The sequence below is a fragment of the Acomys russatus genome, chromosome 14, assembly GCF_903995435.1.
Source record: "Acomys russatus chromosome 14, mAcoRus1.1, whole genome shotgun sequence".
Lineage (NCBI taxonomy): Eukaryota > Metazoa > Chordata > Mammalia > Rodentia > Muridae > Acomys > Acomys russatus.
In genome coordinates, this window is record NC_067150.1 from 3807498 (window position 1) to 3823957 (window position 16460).

Genomic DNA, 16460 nt, shown 5'->3' on the forward strand with positions numbered 1-16460 from the left:
CATCTCGTTAGTGGGCTGCATCTTCTCTATTTAGTGTATGTGACAGAAAGAAGAGGGATATTGAGCGAAGCCTTCGGTCTGTGAGCAGAAGAGGGCGTCTTTCTCACAGCAGGCTTGTTCTCTTTGGGCACCCCACACACAGTGCTAGTGGACAGCATCAGCAGTAGCCCCTGCTCTCTGAGTGGGCATTGCCCTGAGACACAGCCACTACAGGCCCTGGCCTACTCCTCCATCACTAATCTAAAAAAAATGGCCACAGTGACAAATGCTCTCTCTTCTACTAATGAGTTAGATTTCTGTCCCCTATCACAGTTAAAGAGATAGTCAAGGGGGAAGGAGAATATAAACAGTATTTACTGGGCACCTAAACAAAATATAGCATCACACAGAACTCTATCTTATATGCTTATATACAGCTGAATCAATGCAGGAACAATTCCAAAAGTCAAAATGCTTTACTCAAAGCACCATGAAGTGAGGAAATCACCCCTCCCCAAATCATATTAGTTACTGGCTTCACGCCTTAGTTCTAATTCCCCACCATAACTAGATGGTAAAGCACTACTGTGGAAGACACCACACACTTTGGTCACAGGACAGAGACGTATAAATCTTGAAGTGACTCTGCCCTGTTGGCTAGCATTCATAAGCAGAAAGGTTGCTGCTATGCAGCCTATTCGGGGAGAAAATATATTAGTGGTCTTATTCAGCACTGGATACCACACTACTGACCTGTCAGGTACAATGTGCTCATTATTACAGTAGAGCAAGGACAGATTTGAGGCCTACACCACAGGATCAAATAATGCCAGGCACTGTTACTATAGTCAAACTATGACTATAGATGTCATAGGGCCTGAGGAGAGCCTATTGATGCTGTTTTTCTATCAAACAGCTGAGCTGTCAAATTACCTTCCAAATGCGTACGTTTGTGCTTGTGCCAGCCTTAGAGAAGCTTCTTACTGACCTAGCTAGTGCTTAATGCAAATACTCATCACGTTTAAAGTGCTAAGAGTAAGAGACTGTCAGTGCTTAACTAGAAATGGGCATGCGTACCAAACCCTTGGGAACACCAAGGAAGAAGGAGAGGAAAGAAAGAAAGAAAGAAAGAAAGAAAGAAAGAAAGAAAGAAAGAAAGAAAGAAAGAACGAACCAGAGCTGGGAGGAGCGCTGGGAATGCTCTTCTCGAGATATGACATGGCCACTGCTAAGAAAAGATCAGAGCAGCTCTGGTTACCTGACCAGCACTCTCAAGAGATACACCACAGTTAAAAATTCCAGCATGGATGTGAGAGAGGCCCCCATGGAGCTCCACTCCTCACTGAAGAGCTATTGTAATTGATGGCTGCATCTCTTTGAGGGTGTAGGGTCCAGTAGTCTCCCCCACGCACCAAGGGATGACTCCACAATCACGAGCACATGGGCAACACCAAATGGACTCAACGGGTTAAATAAGAAAAGAAAATTTAAAGGATGATTTAGACAATTAGGTCTTAAGTTAAGTTGGATCCTATTATGTTATTACATCAGGAAGAGGTAGAACGTTGGAAAAGAATACACTCTCTGACAAGTTTAAAAACTGGCTTTCTGCTGTGGGGGAGGGGCAGGCTGCATACAGTGCAAGGGATTCAACCCACCAGCTTGTGTGTGGTAGGCTCTACACCAGAGACTGGCATTTTAAAATCACTATGAAGTTGAATCTCTATATTTAGAATAATACACAAAGAAAAAGCATCAGAATGTGAAATGTCATGGGTAGAACATTATTTTATAAAATACCATTTTAACCAAAAACATCAATTTTCTTTTAATATATAACTTCAGTTTCATAATGTGCTATATTAACCTCTCTAGTAATATTTATAAAAGCATTATTTACTTTTCCTTTGTTTTCTTTCTTTTCCCTGATCTCCTGAGACAAAGATTTACAGTTAGCCCAGGCTAGTTCCCAATCCTCCTGCCTTAGCCTCCTATGTATTTTGATTATAAGTGTGGATCATGCCCAACTAAATAATGATTTAGCAATTTCTAAAATGCTTTCATGTAAAAAAAAAAAAAAAAAAAAAAAAAGAGGTACACCTGTCTAAAGCATCAATGTTTTCCCTTAAAAGTAAAACACCTATTCATAAAGAAAAGCTCCTTACTATAACTGCTTCTGGAGGGTTTCCTATACATTACTTACTTATACTAAATATATGCCACATGAAACAGCATTGTGAGCTATATGACCATTCCCTATAAGCACGAACTCAAGACATAATAATTTAAACCAAAAATGAAATCTTTCAAGATTACAAATACATACCTGTAAGTGACTTTGTCTCTTCAGTAACTCCTTCTTCTTGCTGCTGCTGATGGCAGAGTACACATGCAGGAAGGTCATGTACCTGCTTGGGGTGGCCCCATATGCTTTACAAGACTCATGGATTAATAAGAATGATTTTAGAAAATCAGGATCAACTAGAAAAAGACAGGAAGTAAAGGTTATTTATAAGCATGATGCATTAAGAATTACATCAAATAATTTTATTTATATCCCAGGTAGTTATAAACACAAGACCTGGGCTAGAGAGATGGCTCAGAGGTTAAGAGCACTGACTGCTCTTCTAGAGGTCCTGAGTTCAATTCCCAGCAACCACATGGTGGCTCACAACCATTTATAATATGATCTGATGCCCTCTTCTGGCCTGCAGGTGTACTTGCACTGTATTCATAATAAATAAATCTTTAAACACACACACATACACACAAAACCTTTTTTCTTAAAAACGTAAAACCATCCACAACTCCTTTGCTCTTTAAGGATCTGACCTCTATGGATTTGACCTCTTTCCATTGTTATACATGTAATCAAAAAGTCCACACAGGTGCTGTGGCACACACCTGTAATCCCAGCACTCTGGGAAGTAGACCAGGCAGATCTCTGTGAGTTCAAGGCCAGCCTGGTCTACAAAGTAAGTCTAGGACAGCAAAGGCTACACAGAGAAACCCTGTCTCAAAAAAGAAAGAAAAAAAATCAACACAGTAAAACGTACTTGAAATACAATCTAATCAGGACTTCAGCTCACTAGGCGAGAAGAAATTTGTTTGTGAAAAGGTAGGGAATGGGGCGTAGAAGAATGTGTGCAAATTCACCTCGGGGTACACACGTATATGAGCGGACACATGCAAATGGAGACCAAAGGTCAGCCTCAGGTGTCATTCCCTGAGTTGTCTCAGCCACTAACGCTGGGCTGGCTGAGTGGGAGCACAGGCTCCTCCTGTCTCTGCCTTCCTAGCACTGGGGCTAGAAGCAAGAGCCACACTCAAACGCAGACTCAGGGCTTCATGCATCAACAAGCAATTTACTAACACATCTGCCCAGCACCCCCTCAAAAATTAATTTTTTAATTTGTGGTAGTCTTATATGTACTATTTTTGGCTTCTATATGACATAAATTTAATTTAAAAATAAAGAGAGCTTCAAAACTTTATGCACAAACAGACAAAAGCTGAAAAGGCCAGGTGTGGTGGTGCACGCCTTTAATCCCAAAACTCCCAGAGACAGAGGCAGGCAGATCTCTGCCACTTCAAGTCCAGCCTGGTCTACAAAGTGAGTCCAGGACAGCAAAAGCTCTGTTACACAGAGAAATCCTGTCTCAAAAAAAAGAAACAAACAAAATTTCATGCACAAGAAACCTGTTACAATTTCCATTAATTAAATTTAAAATCATCTTCAATGAATCTGTAACATGAGAAAAGGTAGTGTCTCATAAATACAAATTATTTAAAAAATAAATTACACCAAAATACTACCTGAATTACTTTTCTTTTCTTCTTTTCTTTTTTTGTCATATTTTTCTTCACCATCTGTTTCACTGAATAACATTTCTGGTATCTAAAATACAGAGCAATTCTTTACAACTGAATGAAAGGTAACATAATACATCCTTTAACTAGTGCTGAACTTCCCTTCACTGATTTACGACAGAGCAGTAAGGCTTTAAGTTAACATTTGTGGGGTCCAGTGTATGTGGGGGAGCACTTGTGTGGGAAGCCTGTACAAACATACGGAAGTATGTATTCATGCCCACAGAGTGCAGAGGGCAATGCCAACTGTCGCTCTCAGGAAGGGTAAACAAGTCCATGGAGACAGAGTCTCTGTGCTAAGGACCCACCTGTCACTGCTTCCCCAGAGCTGGGGTTACAAGCATGCCCACCATGCCCAACTTTCTACATGGCTCCTGACAAATCCAAACTTGGTCCTCACAGTGGTTGTCATGCTCAGGTGCTATGCCTTAGCTGTGACATCCCACCTTCTACCAGGCTGACCCTTGCCTTCCAGGCTAACCCCTCTCAGCATCAGTATCCACTCAGCCTCTGCTGCAGTTTCCAGTCATGAGGGCCTCAACCACATTTGCATCACCATGCCTCTTTTATAAACCCTAACTCACCTCTTTTTCAGCTTAAATTCCTTGGTTAAACAAATTACATTTATGTGAGTACCCTCAATGTCTGTGCGCACACTTGTCTCATCACAATCAAGTAGGAAAACCACAGTATTGGCTAAATTCAAGTCACCACATGCCCAGGCATGAACCAGTGCAACACCTGCACTGGCTAACCTCGAGGAAAAGACTCTTCCTCTCCCTTTTTTTTATTATCATGAACTACTTCAACTGTCTACCTGCATCTCGTTAAGCCTGCCAAGCATTTTCTCTCATCTTTCATCTCAAGTAATAATTTCACTCCTGAAGTATGCAAAACTTTATACCTGCTCACTTTCTATTCATATAGGCCAAAATCATGTCCTGCCCTCTGACTGCTTACTGAAGTCTCAGCCATAGAGCTTTGCAGGGCTGTGACCTCACACTAACTCTGAAATGTACCAGACATGAATATAATTTTCTATTACACAAAAACAGGTAAGCAGTTGAGCATATGAATCTCATTCTGTCTAAGGTAATTGTTCACTCAAAGTATAACAAGTGAATTGTACGCTTTCACTTTAAACTCATTTCTTTTAAACATTTTAGACTATCAATGTGTTCTTAAAAAAAACAAACAAACAAAAAAAAAACCTTCAATTTTCACTTTGTAAAACTCTTAACTAGCCAGGCGGTGGTGGTGCACAACTTTAATCCCAGCACTCAGGAGGAAGACGCAAGCAGATCTCTAAGTTCAAGGCCAATGTGGTCTACAAAGTGAATTCCAGCCCACCAAGGCTACACAGAGAAACCCTGTCTTGAAGAATGAACAAACAAAAAAAATTCTTACTACCATGTTTTTTATTGTTTTTCTATTTCTAGCCTAGTGCGAGTTAGTCTCCTAAACACAAGGCATACATTTTTAAAAGATATTTATCTCTTTATTCCATTAAAATTTCTACACTCAATTACAAGTCTGAATCTCCAGTTCCACGTTCAGCTAAACTATCCTAAGTTAAGTGACCACAGAGCCGCTTTTGGCCAGAGAGGAAATGTCAGGTGCTTCAGTTAAGCTAAACTAGCCCCAGACAAAGGCTGTGAGTGACATCAGCAGGGTGAGCTGAGTGTCCACAGCTGCATGTCTCAACATCAGAGCATACCTTCTTCATGCTGCTGTCCGACCAGCCCTCCATCCACAGCACCTGGCATTTCTTGTGGAAAGCTGGATTACTCTCACAGTTCATTATGAAGTTCATATTTGCAGAATCCATAATCAAGACAATATGCAAGTTTTGTTGAATTCCTAAAAAATTGGTAAGAAACTATAACTACAGAAAATTATGAGGATAGTGATAAAGCAGGCAGTTTATATATGAACGGGTTTAAGGAGATGAGTATTTTTTGTAAATGAGACGGTAGGAGCTGCTTATTAGAAAGAGCAAGCTACAAAATAATATTAAGGCAAGATTTTTACACTGGTTAAAAACTACTTGCTTCATCAAGGAAGTGGCCCTTCATAGAATGCCTAAAACCTAGTATCTGGCCCCACAAAGGCTGGACTCAGTGGGTTAACAAGAAAAGGTGTCAAGCTGGGAGTTAAGAGGGGAAGCAAAGGGCCGATACAATCAAGGCACGTGATGCACGGGTATGAAATTCTAAAAGAATGAATAGAATTATGTGTACGCATGTCTTTCTAAGTCGTGCATGCAAAGAAAAAGCTGAGTGTTACGATTTTTGCCTTGTTTTTTTAATTCTATTTTATTTCCATAGTGGACAAGAAAGTGTTCTGTATACATACTTAGTTATTTAGCATTTAAAAACACTATAAGGGCCATCTCATTCAAGATAAACACTATAAGGGCATCTCATTCAAGATAAACACTATAAGGGCATCTCATTCAAGATAAACACTATAAGGGCATCTCATTCAAGATAAACACTATAAGGGCATCTCATTCAAGATAAACACTATAAGGGCCATCTCATTCAAGATAAGATCTACGTCAGTAAGTACATATGACCAGAAGAAAGTGCAGACAGCAAAGCTGGTATTCCAAAAAATATTAACTGCAGTTCCAACATTGCACTCTGAGAAAATGTCCAATGATATCATTCTTATAGGCTCTTTTGTGCTACTTTCTAAAATCTGCAGGAAACAAATAATAGAAAAAGGTATAAGCTTACCCAGGAACCCTTAATTTAAGATACCTTTGCAGCCTACTGAAAATATAAGGCAAATTAAATTGGGGAGAGGCAAGGAAGTTTCTAGTGAATGTTTGCTCTTTAACAAGTACGTGGAGCTGGGTGTGGTGGTGCAGGCCTTTAATCCCAGAACTTGGGAGGCAGAGGCAGGGGGATCTCTGTGAGTTCCAGGACAGCTGAGTCTACAGGGCTATGTAGTGACACCTTGTCTTGAAAGGCAAAAAAAAAAAAAAAAAAAAAAAAACCCAAAAAATTCTAAAGAAATAAGTACATGGCCATTCCAAGAACCAATGCCTCAGGCCCATGAGAGATTAGCAAAGCCTTTCCCCTACCTGGGTCAGGCTCAGAGTGATGACAAACCTCTGATCTAAGCAGTGCGCAAGTGTGGCTGTGTGAATAACTGACCGGTGTGTGAAGCATGAGGAATCATACCTCCCACTAGACTAGCTAGCTGCACCTCCTGTGCTGTGCGTAATAACCGCACTAGGGTCTGAGCTGAACAGTAGGCACCACTCCTTCACAGGGAGCACAGCCCACCTACGCCAATTCTTCTGTGCAGCTATTTGTCATTTATTAAGTTTATTTTCTTTTCTTCATTCCCTCCCCATGCCTAATTAGGTCAAGAGGTCAAGGTGCCAAGCTGTGCTGAACACCATATTAAACAGAATTTTTTTCACTCTAAGCAGAGTGTAAACTTAGTAATGAACTCTCTCTGCCCCTTACTGTATGTGAAGTAATTGAAGACTGGTCCAAAAAAACCATCCTGAGAAGCTTGATCTTTCAGAGGCAACAGCAAAGGCTCTAGTTCTTCAAGAGTATATAGTCCAGGAACCTCGCCTGTGGAAAAATATTATACTTCTTTTTCATTTTGACTACCATAAACCAATTCAAAACAAATTTTACATACAAAATAATTTCCAATTTTTATGTTAAATTTTTCTTTTTGGTTATTACCAGGAATATTAACAGTAACTTTACATTAATTCCTAAGTTCTTGGTTTTATTAAGCTTGAGACCTTGATTCTTCAGTCATGCATAATCATGTGTCAGCTCTTATGCTCTTAGTGGCAACTATGAGAAGGTTCTCGTAATACAGGTGACGTTATACAAGGTAACTTTCATCCGAGCACTTAGATTGGCTTCATAGGATCATTCACTTGCCTGAAGACAAAAGGCTGTTGATCATCTCCAAAAACGTGGGATGCACAAACTGGTAATCCTCAAGCAGCAGGACGACCTGCTGCGCCTCGATCCCTGCGAGATGCAGCACCTGCAAGACGTGGGCAGCATCAGTCTTTGCAGTGGGTGTTTGGGAGCAACTAATGATTACTATCCTTGGCTGACATGACAACATGTCACATATTTGGGTGACATGTCACAACAACTTGAACACAGTCTGAAGAGTGAAATGCAGTGTACATTTGAGGCTAGCCAGTGGCACACGAGTTCCCAAGCAGAGGATCTCTATGTAAGGAACTGACTATAATGCACTGATCTACTTATAGGTCTGTTGGCTTGATGTTACTCATGGCACTGGTTTTGAGGCACAGCATCTTGCTGTGTGACTTAGGGTAGCCTTGAACCTGCCAGCATCGTGTTACCTTTTCCTCCCAAGTGTACCACACCTAGCTTGCTTAGTACATATTTACCAACTTGTTTAGAACTGAGACACAGAAAGGAAATCACATTTCACCTGTATAATTTGAAAGTAAAGTATCAATAACTATTACTTAAAGGAAAATTTATTTTAGAAGTCAGTAAAGAAAAAACTAGATACTTTTTATAAGTATAATCTTCCCACACAATTATGAAGTCTTATTTATCATGGAAATAGATATCCCATGATCTCAGATGCCCACAACCTCAATATCCTAACAGGAATCTCCCACATACAGATTAAAATTTAGTAACTATAAGGAAAATAATCAATTAAAGTAAAAGGAAGACTATGTTACATGTGGGAGACTTAAAAGCTTTACTAACTAGCAAGATTTAAAACCAGATAAAAGAAAACACTGTCACAACCCACATGCTTGAGGTCATTTCTGAACTGCTTTGGTTCATAGCCTCTGGAAATCTTCGGGGAGAACAGCACTGCACCATGCATGTGACTGACGACAGAGGTGACAGTCCGCCGCCCCACGCCGCTGCGTCCGGCCAACAGAAGGGAGCCTCCAGGGAAACTCAGCACCCTGTCTATCCTGGACACATACTCCAGAACTTCTTGGAAGAGTAAAAGATCTAAATTCCGGTTATCTCGTCCATAATGAATAAGACCCTTTGAAAAATAAAAACAAATGCTATCATTAATGTAATTTCTAGTTATACAACAAAACTGTTACTTTGGGGGCTGGAGGTGGCTCAGAAGTCTTGCTGGACCTGGATTTGTTCCCAGCACCTGCACGGTCTGTAACTCCAGTTCCAGGAGATCTCACTCACTCTTCTGCCCTCACAGCTGCTGCATGCACATGGTGCACACACTCTCATGAAGCGCGAGCATGCATGCATGCATGCACACACACACACACACACACACACGAAGTAAATATATCTTTTTAAAAATCCTACTTAAAGTTTTATATTTTAAACACTTTTAAGAAAAGGAAGAAGTGACTATATTTTATTTCACATCTAAAATTTACTATGTGATAACCCAGATCTGTAGGTATATAAAAAGAGCTCATGTCAAACAAGCTCAGAGTGCACAAAATTCAACTGTGTTAGACAGCACTACAACTGCACTAGGGTTTGACTCCCAGCATACATGTAGGGCAACTCACAACCGCCCATAACTCCAGGTCTGGTGGATTTGACACTCTCTCATGGCCACCACGGGTACCCACAGGCATATATTATACACAATACAAAAGAATATATATGCCCCACTGTTTCTTCTTCTTCCTTACAACTAAACTAAAAGCAAGTTTTGGAGGAGGGGGTCAGAGAATAAAGAAAGAAAGGGAGGCGGAAGTGAGGAGGAAGGGCAAAAAGAGAGGCAGGGAAGAAGACACTGCACATGAGATCGAGGTTCAGAATCTCCAGCCTCGCCTGGTGAACCTGAGTCCGATGGTGCCACCCTGGAGCCCACCCATTTTCTCTTTCACCAGGTGACTCAGACACCGAGAAGTGACACTCAGCACTCCAGGAGTGCTTTCCAATCACTATTCTCATAGCTATCCCACTAGCAATACTGTCATTAGAAAGGTATCTTCTTAATTTTACATGCATCTGTGCACCCCATAATCTCTTCCAGAATGAACGACATCCTAAAGAGCAGGACAAGTTCTGTCTACTGCGTGGTCTTTCATCCCATGGACTCCAACAAATAGCCTACTTCCAGCCAGCCACCCCTTACCCAGGCATGATTCCCAACATACCTTCTTAATGATGTCCTTCAGGTCTGCGGAGCTCAGTTTCCCAAGGGGCTTCCCATGTGGAGGCAGCGGCTGCCCTGGAGCTGTCGCTGTTCCTGAGCTGCGCTGGGCTCCCCATGTGACATAGAAGCTGTCTGCAGAGAAGACGTTGATATGTACCAACAGTGAGAAGAGAGGCAGTCACCACATTACGTACTAAATGATTTGTACCAATCCAAATGAAATTGTCTCCAGAAATACAAAGGTCGATTATACTAATTAAATTAACATGATTATCTGGAAGATCAATAAAATAACTCAAGATACTAAATTCACAAATTATAATGCCAAAATCAGCCTGAGAACTAGCTGAGTTAAATACTTTCATTACATTCAGGACCCACTTCTTAAACATTTTAAAATATATTGATGATTTAAATATTTTATCCATTTATTAATGTGTTTTGTTCATATCAATCCCCCACTACCTTCCTCCAGTTCCCCTTAGTGGCCCCCTAAATCTATTTTCTTCCAACATTAGGTCCTCTTTTTTGTTTTGTTATTACTAACTAACTCAGAGACCACTGAGGGCTGCCCAATGAGTGTGGGTACGGAGTTACCCACTAAAGCATGGGCAACCCATCCCCAAAGAAAATGACTTTCCTTCAGCCACCATCAACCCACCAACGGTGGGACCACAAGAGTCTCTCCCCAGTTCATGCTGGAATTCTGTCGGCCCACCAGACCAGCACTTTTCTCTCTTCATATGAAGTGGCTTCCTCCTAACTTCCCCGTTATTCCCTGGTTCACTAATACGTGACCTCACTCGCTTCCTCATAACTGTGGTAATTCATACTGCCAATGGGAAGTTCTCTAGAACCACCTAAAAGACGGCATTTGAGTGCTGATGTGGGATTTGCCAGATTAGATAGCAGGTGGGAGGGCCTGCCCTAACTGCAGGCAGTACCATCCCTTCAACTAACATTAAAAATAAGGGAGCAAGCAGAACACCAGAAGCTGTAGTTCTCTCATCCTAACTATGGCTGCAATGCGCAGCTGCCACCTTGACTGCCCTGCCATGGATGGTCCATAGCCTAAAAGATAGAGCCACACAGTCTTGCATACATTGCTATTGACAGGTATGTTGTCACAGCAAAAAGAAAAGTGCCTAATAAAGAAACTCTCCAAACAGCTTACATAAAACTGACAAAACAAATTCAAAATGCTGCTTATGAAAGCATACAGATTTGCTAACATCACCAAGGGCCCTGACTTCTAAAATAAAGAACATAAATAAGCAAATTTTAATTAGAAATCAAAAATCAACTGGGTGCAGTGGCCCATGCCTACAATCCCAGCACTCAAGAAGGCAAAGACAGGCAAATCTCAGTGAGTTCAAGGCCACCCTGGTCTACAAATAAGACCAGGCCAGCCAAGGCCACACAGAGAAAACTAGGAGAATATTTACATTGTTTTAAAAAGAAATTAGACTCAGTTTTCAACTGACTTTATCCCTTCCTTTCTCCTCACAAGCTTAGTTCTCCCAAGCCCTAAAGTTGCATTGCCTTCCCTGCTGAGGTCTAATCCACCAAGTCCTCTTGCCTTCTTTACCATCTCCTTTCTTTCATTATTTTCACTGTCTGAAGTCCACTACAAACAATAAAGCACTGTCTGCAGATGCACATCTACACACACATCATCCAGAAAGGTTTCATGCATCTCTCAGAAGGATTTTCCTATATCCAACTCATAAAGCTACAAACCATGACTCCTTTTCCACCTTTTATTATTTCTAAAGACTTCCCTGCTATAACTATCTTTTTATGGATTAAATTCTTTATTATTTATATACACTCAAAGTCTCTCACTAACTTATATCTAAGGCAAATTTCCCAAGCTCAAGGTTAGTCCCATATTGACAACTGCTTAACAGACATACACTTCATAAATTCATTCACTGGATGTTTTAGTCACTGTTCTATTGCTGTGAAGAAACACCATAACCAACTATTTTATATGTGTAATATATATTATTATTAACATATTAATATGTAATAAATAATTTTCCTTGGTAATTATGTGTTCAAGTTATTCAGTTACCATTTTATGAGGTAGGGTCACATTTAGTTGCCTAGGTTGGCCCTGAATTTGCTATGTAACTCAGGCTATGCTTGAATTTGAAATTCTCTTGCTTCTGCCTTCCAAGTACCTGGAATACAGAACTGTCCTGCCAGACTCCACTTGCCAAAGTATGTTTTAAAGGATGAATATACTGAGTGAAGAAGCATGAACGTCTACTTCAGATAAGAACAGTGGATAACGTTTACAAATACAGATACTTTCACGTAACTTCCTTAAGCAAGAATTATTCTCTATCCTAAAACGCTAAGGACAGTACTCATTAAACACACCTGGAAACGACACACTGAAACACCCAATGCTTCTCTGCAACTCCTAGTTGAATAACAAACTCCTACCACTCCTCAGGGCATCCACACCTGTTACCGACTGTTACCACTGAAACAGTGACTGGCATACTTCTGCCCTTCAACTGGAAGCCTCTTGAGAATAATAGATTTTTCTAGACTCTGAAAACCCCCAAACTCTAGAGGACCTGGACCAAAGAAAGTACTGATACTGTCCAAAGTACAACAGGCCTTTATGAGAAAGACACTACTAACTGACATTTCCAACTGAGAAGTGGCCTGACTTCCAAGGCAAAGCCTCTTGCAGAGACTGGATGGACAGCTTCAGGCCAGAATGATGCAGACCCTGACTAAAATCAAGCTGAGCTGTCAACAGTCTTCTCACAACACTTAACCTTGTCCTGGTGTCTTGTTTTGTTTTGGGTTTTTTGTTTTGTTTTGTTTTGTTTGTTTAATATTTTATTTAATTTTAATCTATGTGCATTGGTGGGAAAGTGTCAGATCTTGGAGTTACAGACAGTTGTGAGCTGTCACGTGGGTGCTGGGAATTGAACCCAGGTCCTTTGGAAGAGCAGGCAGTGCTCTTAACCACTGAGCCATCTCTCCAGCCCCTTGTTTTGTTTTGGTTTGGTTTGGTTTTGGTTTTTTGAGACAGAGTTTCTCTGTGTAGTCTTGGAAGTCCTAGACTTACTTTCTACAGGCCTTGAACTCATAGTGATCTGCCTGCCTCTACCTCCCTTGTGCTGGGATTAAAGGTGGGCACCATCACTCCTGGCTTGTCCTGGTGTCTTTAGAATACCCTTCCTACTTCCAAATCTCTGGAAATCTAGAAATTTTTCAGTCAATCCCAATAACTTTCAGTATTTCCTTGGGCTTGTGTAACTATGGCCCTGGGGCCTACCTCACATCTAGGAATGTAAAGCACATAGAGGACTACATGAGTGTTTGTTAACTGAGTATCTGGCTGCATAACTGTGGTATTAGGAAACATTTCCATGTCTTTATCACAGGCTCCTGACTGGGGTACCCTCCACTACATGCATGCTCGCACAGTGGTTTCCAATGTGCAACTTGGTTACAAAGAAGACACAGGTTTGAGAGTAATATTGCTGTTTACATGAAACTGAGGAAGCTGGAAGTAAACACAAATATAATGTCCTATTCAGAAGACATTATGAGTAGCTACAGGGAAAAAAATAAAACAAAAACAAACAAACAAAATAAAACAAAAATGTTTTCCCGTTAAACTAAAGGTCACTATAATCAAGTGAGAAATTTCTCAATGACCTTTATATTTCATATTTAATCAGATACTAAGATTCTCGTTAGGTTTTTCCTTTCTTATGTTTTTAATATTTTATGACATGGTCTTCCTACATAGCCCTAACTGAACTGGACCTGTTCTGTGGACGGGTGGGCCTCAAACTTGCCACACTCCTGCTTCTGCCTCTCAGGGGCTGGGGTTACATGTGCCACCACAGCCAGCTGTATTATTAGTGAAAATTCTATGGGAGAAACGACATGGCATTACAAATACACAGCAACAAGTTTGAACACCCTTATCAAAAAAGTAACTACTTATTATATTTTGTTTGGATTGTAATTGTACAATTCTAGTAAAAATGCTGGGCATCTTCCCTTTGGGGAAAATTAAAAGTTAAATCACCCCAAGTTTTATTTGTTGAAACAAAAAATCATGCATCTTGTTGGAAACAAAATTTCAAGGCACCTATGGCAAGTGTGCACTGACGAGTTCTCTTCTGTTACCTGCCATGTTGTCTAGGACATCGGAGCCCCAGTCTCCTTGGAACACTGACGTTAAAATGTTATCAAACAAATGCAGCTCCTTCACACCAACAATTTTGTCCCGAAACAAGCGCCGTGCTTCATAGGCTACAATTTCTAGCACATAATCTAAGGGATGGTTGGAGGATCCTAGGAAAGGCAAAATTGTCTTCAATTGTACTATGCCTGAAACTATTTTCAAATGGTCTGTTTAATATAACGTTATAAAATAAATATACAGTGAGAATCTACATACCATAATTTCGGCAGCAGGTAAATAGAAGAAATGAAAAAGAGTTAAAATTCATTCTCTTAATAAATGTGTATGCTTAAAACACCATTTATAGTTGCTCTTATAATTTCCAAACTGCATAATAAAAATAATTTGGCTATAAAATGAAATGATTTTATCTTTTCTAAGATCAAATTTATAGAATAAGCAAGTTGGAAAACAGAATAAAATAAATTATTATCCTTTTAATAGTAATAAACATAATACAGCTATTTAAATTTAATGTATTAATAGTCATTTTTAAATATTATAATTTTTACCACAGTACTTAATGTTCCTATTATGAGTACAATTTACAGGATAAATACATACATACACAGACCAAAAAAAAAAAAAAAAAAAAAAAAGAAAAGAAAAGAAAGAAAGAAAAACTCACCTCCTTCTAAATCATATCTGAACAAGCCAAGAACCCACTGAGTAAGAATGCAGGGGGTAAAGAAATAGTGGCTATAGTCATCAACTGTGAACTTGGCCCGCACCTGAAAATGACAACAGTGCAAAGAGCTGACTTTCATAGACAGTTCCTGTCACTTTAGACTTTGAAGGCCAATTTCTAGCTGTGAGTAAATCTTCAATAGAATTGATTTTTTAAATTTATTCTATATGATTTATCTTATACATTTTACATGTGCACTTATTTTTGTGACAGGGTCTCACACTATGGCCCAAGCTCACCTAAACTCACTATGTAACTCATGTCAATCTTTTTGCCTCAACCATGCAAGGACTGACTCCAGGTATGTGCCACCATGTCTAGCTACTTATGCACTTTAAAGTATTACTCCAAGATCAGCTCATGGGCTTCAGCAGACTGCCAGAGGTTGGGGTGTGGCAGGGATGCATCTATGGAAACTATACATTAGCTGCTGAACATTATAAAATAACAGTTGAAATTCTAAAGAATCCATAACACTGAATAAAACCACTCAAAGGTTTTCTACTAAAGAGAACAAGAAGGCTGCTGTAGTTTCAGGAAGCCGCTGAGGAAATCAAAGAGCTTAACGGCCAGCTCCCACCCCACAGCCAGAGCCATATTGCCGGCATCGTGACAGCTCAACTAGTGTATGCATTTTTTAAACTGACCTTTTCCTTTCTAACTTACTCCGTCTCCTTCTACCCAGCCTTACAAAAGCATCTTCCACAAACACTACACATATTATTCCTTCTACCTAAGAAAATTTCATCTTCAAATACTTTGTGATTTTTCTCTTGTGTTTAATTCAGATCAGATTTTGCTTCCTCACTGACAACCATGCACACACAGCTGTTCAATGTGCTGCTCCTGTGTCATCTACCACACTGCACTGTGACAAGAAAGAGGACCCTGGGCACAGTACCGAGACCGGGGTGAGGCCAGCAGGGCTGGAGACTACAGCACAAACTTCTATGTACCTGTTCATACACCTGCACCATGGAGCCTGCTAAGAGATAAATTTTTGATGAAGAACCCCAAATAGAATGATTCTTAAGATTTTTGTGCAGAACTGCTTCCAAGTATGCGCCATAGATTGTCTGTAACTGTTCTCTTTCTGGGTAACTGAAAAGGGAAGACAAGAAATAAGTAAGCTGAAGTAAATCAATACCCTAAGTTACTAGCCTCACATTAAGACTTAATAGTGTTAAGTTTCAGACTGCACAGCTCCAGCCCAGATCTCGGAGCTGTTCAGGGAGCAGGACCCACTCAGTCCCTGCTCTCTCGCTCTCTCTCTCTCTGAGTCTCTCAGTGTCTGCTCTCCGAGACTGGAGGGCTTTACAGAAGACTCTAATCAAACTACTTAAAATCAAAACTTCAAAAGCCACTTATCTTCAGACTAAAATAGGATATTTTACTTACAAAAAAGCATTTTGAGCTAAGTAAAGCCTATATATAGGGCAGTAATCCAGGTCAGAAGTCCAAGAAGATAAAAAAATGCAACAAAAGTTAGCCTGTTTTTCTCAAGCCAAAATTGACTTCCATGTAGGTTAGCTGGCAACCATAGCATCTCAGTAAAAGCAA

At 40.2% G+C, this 16460-nt stretch overlaps 1 protein-coding gene across 1 annotated transcript in view; it reads right to left on the reverse strand.

The window, feature by feature from the left end:
- Dync2h1 (dynein cytoplasmic 2 heavy chain 1) overlaps positions 1–16460 on the reverse strand; it is a 192232-nt gene that overhangs the window by 109258 nt on the left and 66514 nt on the right. Inside the window, exons 45-54 of the mRNA XM_051155884.1 lie at positions 15857–16001; positions 14841–14943; positions 14155–14322; positions 9986–10116; positions 8638–8886; positions 7770–7878; positions 7332–7445; positions 5567–5709; positions 3796–3877; positions 2306–2460 (exon numbers count right to left, since the gene is read on the reverse strand). Coding sequence (XP_051011841.1) covers positions 2306–2460; positions 3796–3877; positions 5567–5709; positions 7332–7445; positions 7770–7878; positions 8638–8886; positions 9986–10116; positions 14155–14322; positions 14841–14943; positions 15857–16001 — 1399 coding nt within the window. The remainder of the gene's footprint in view (positions 1–2305; positions 2461–3795; positions 3878–5566; positions 5710–7331; positions 7446–7769; positions 7879–8637; positions 8887–9985; positions 10117–14154; positions 14323–14840; positions 14944–15856; positions 16002–16460) is intronic.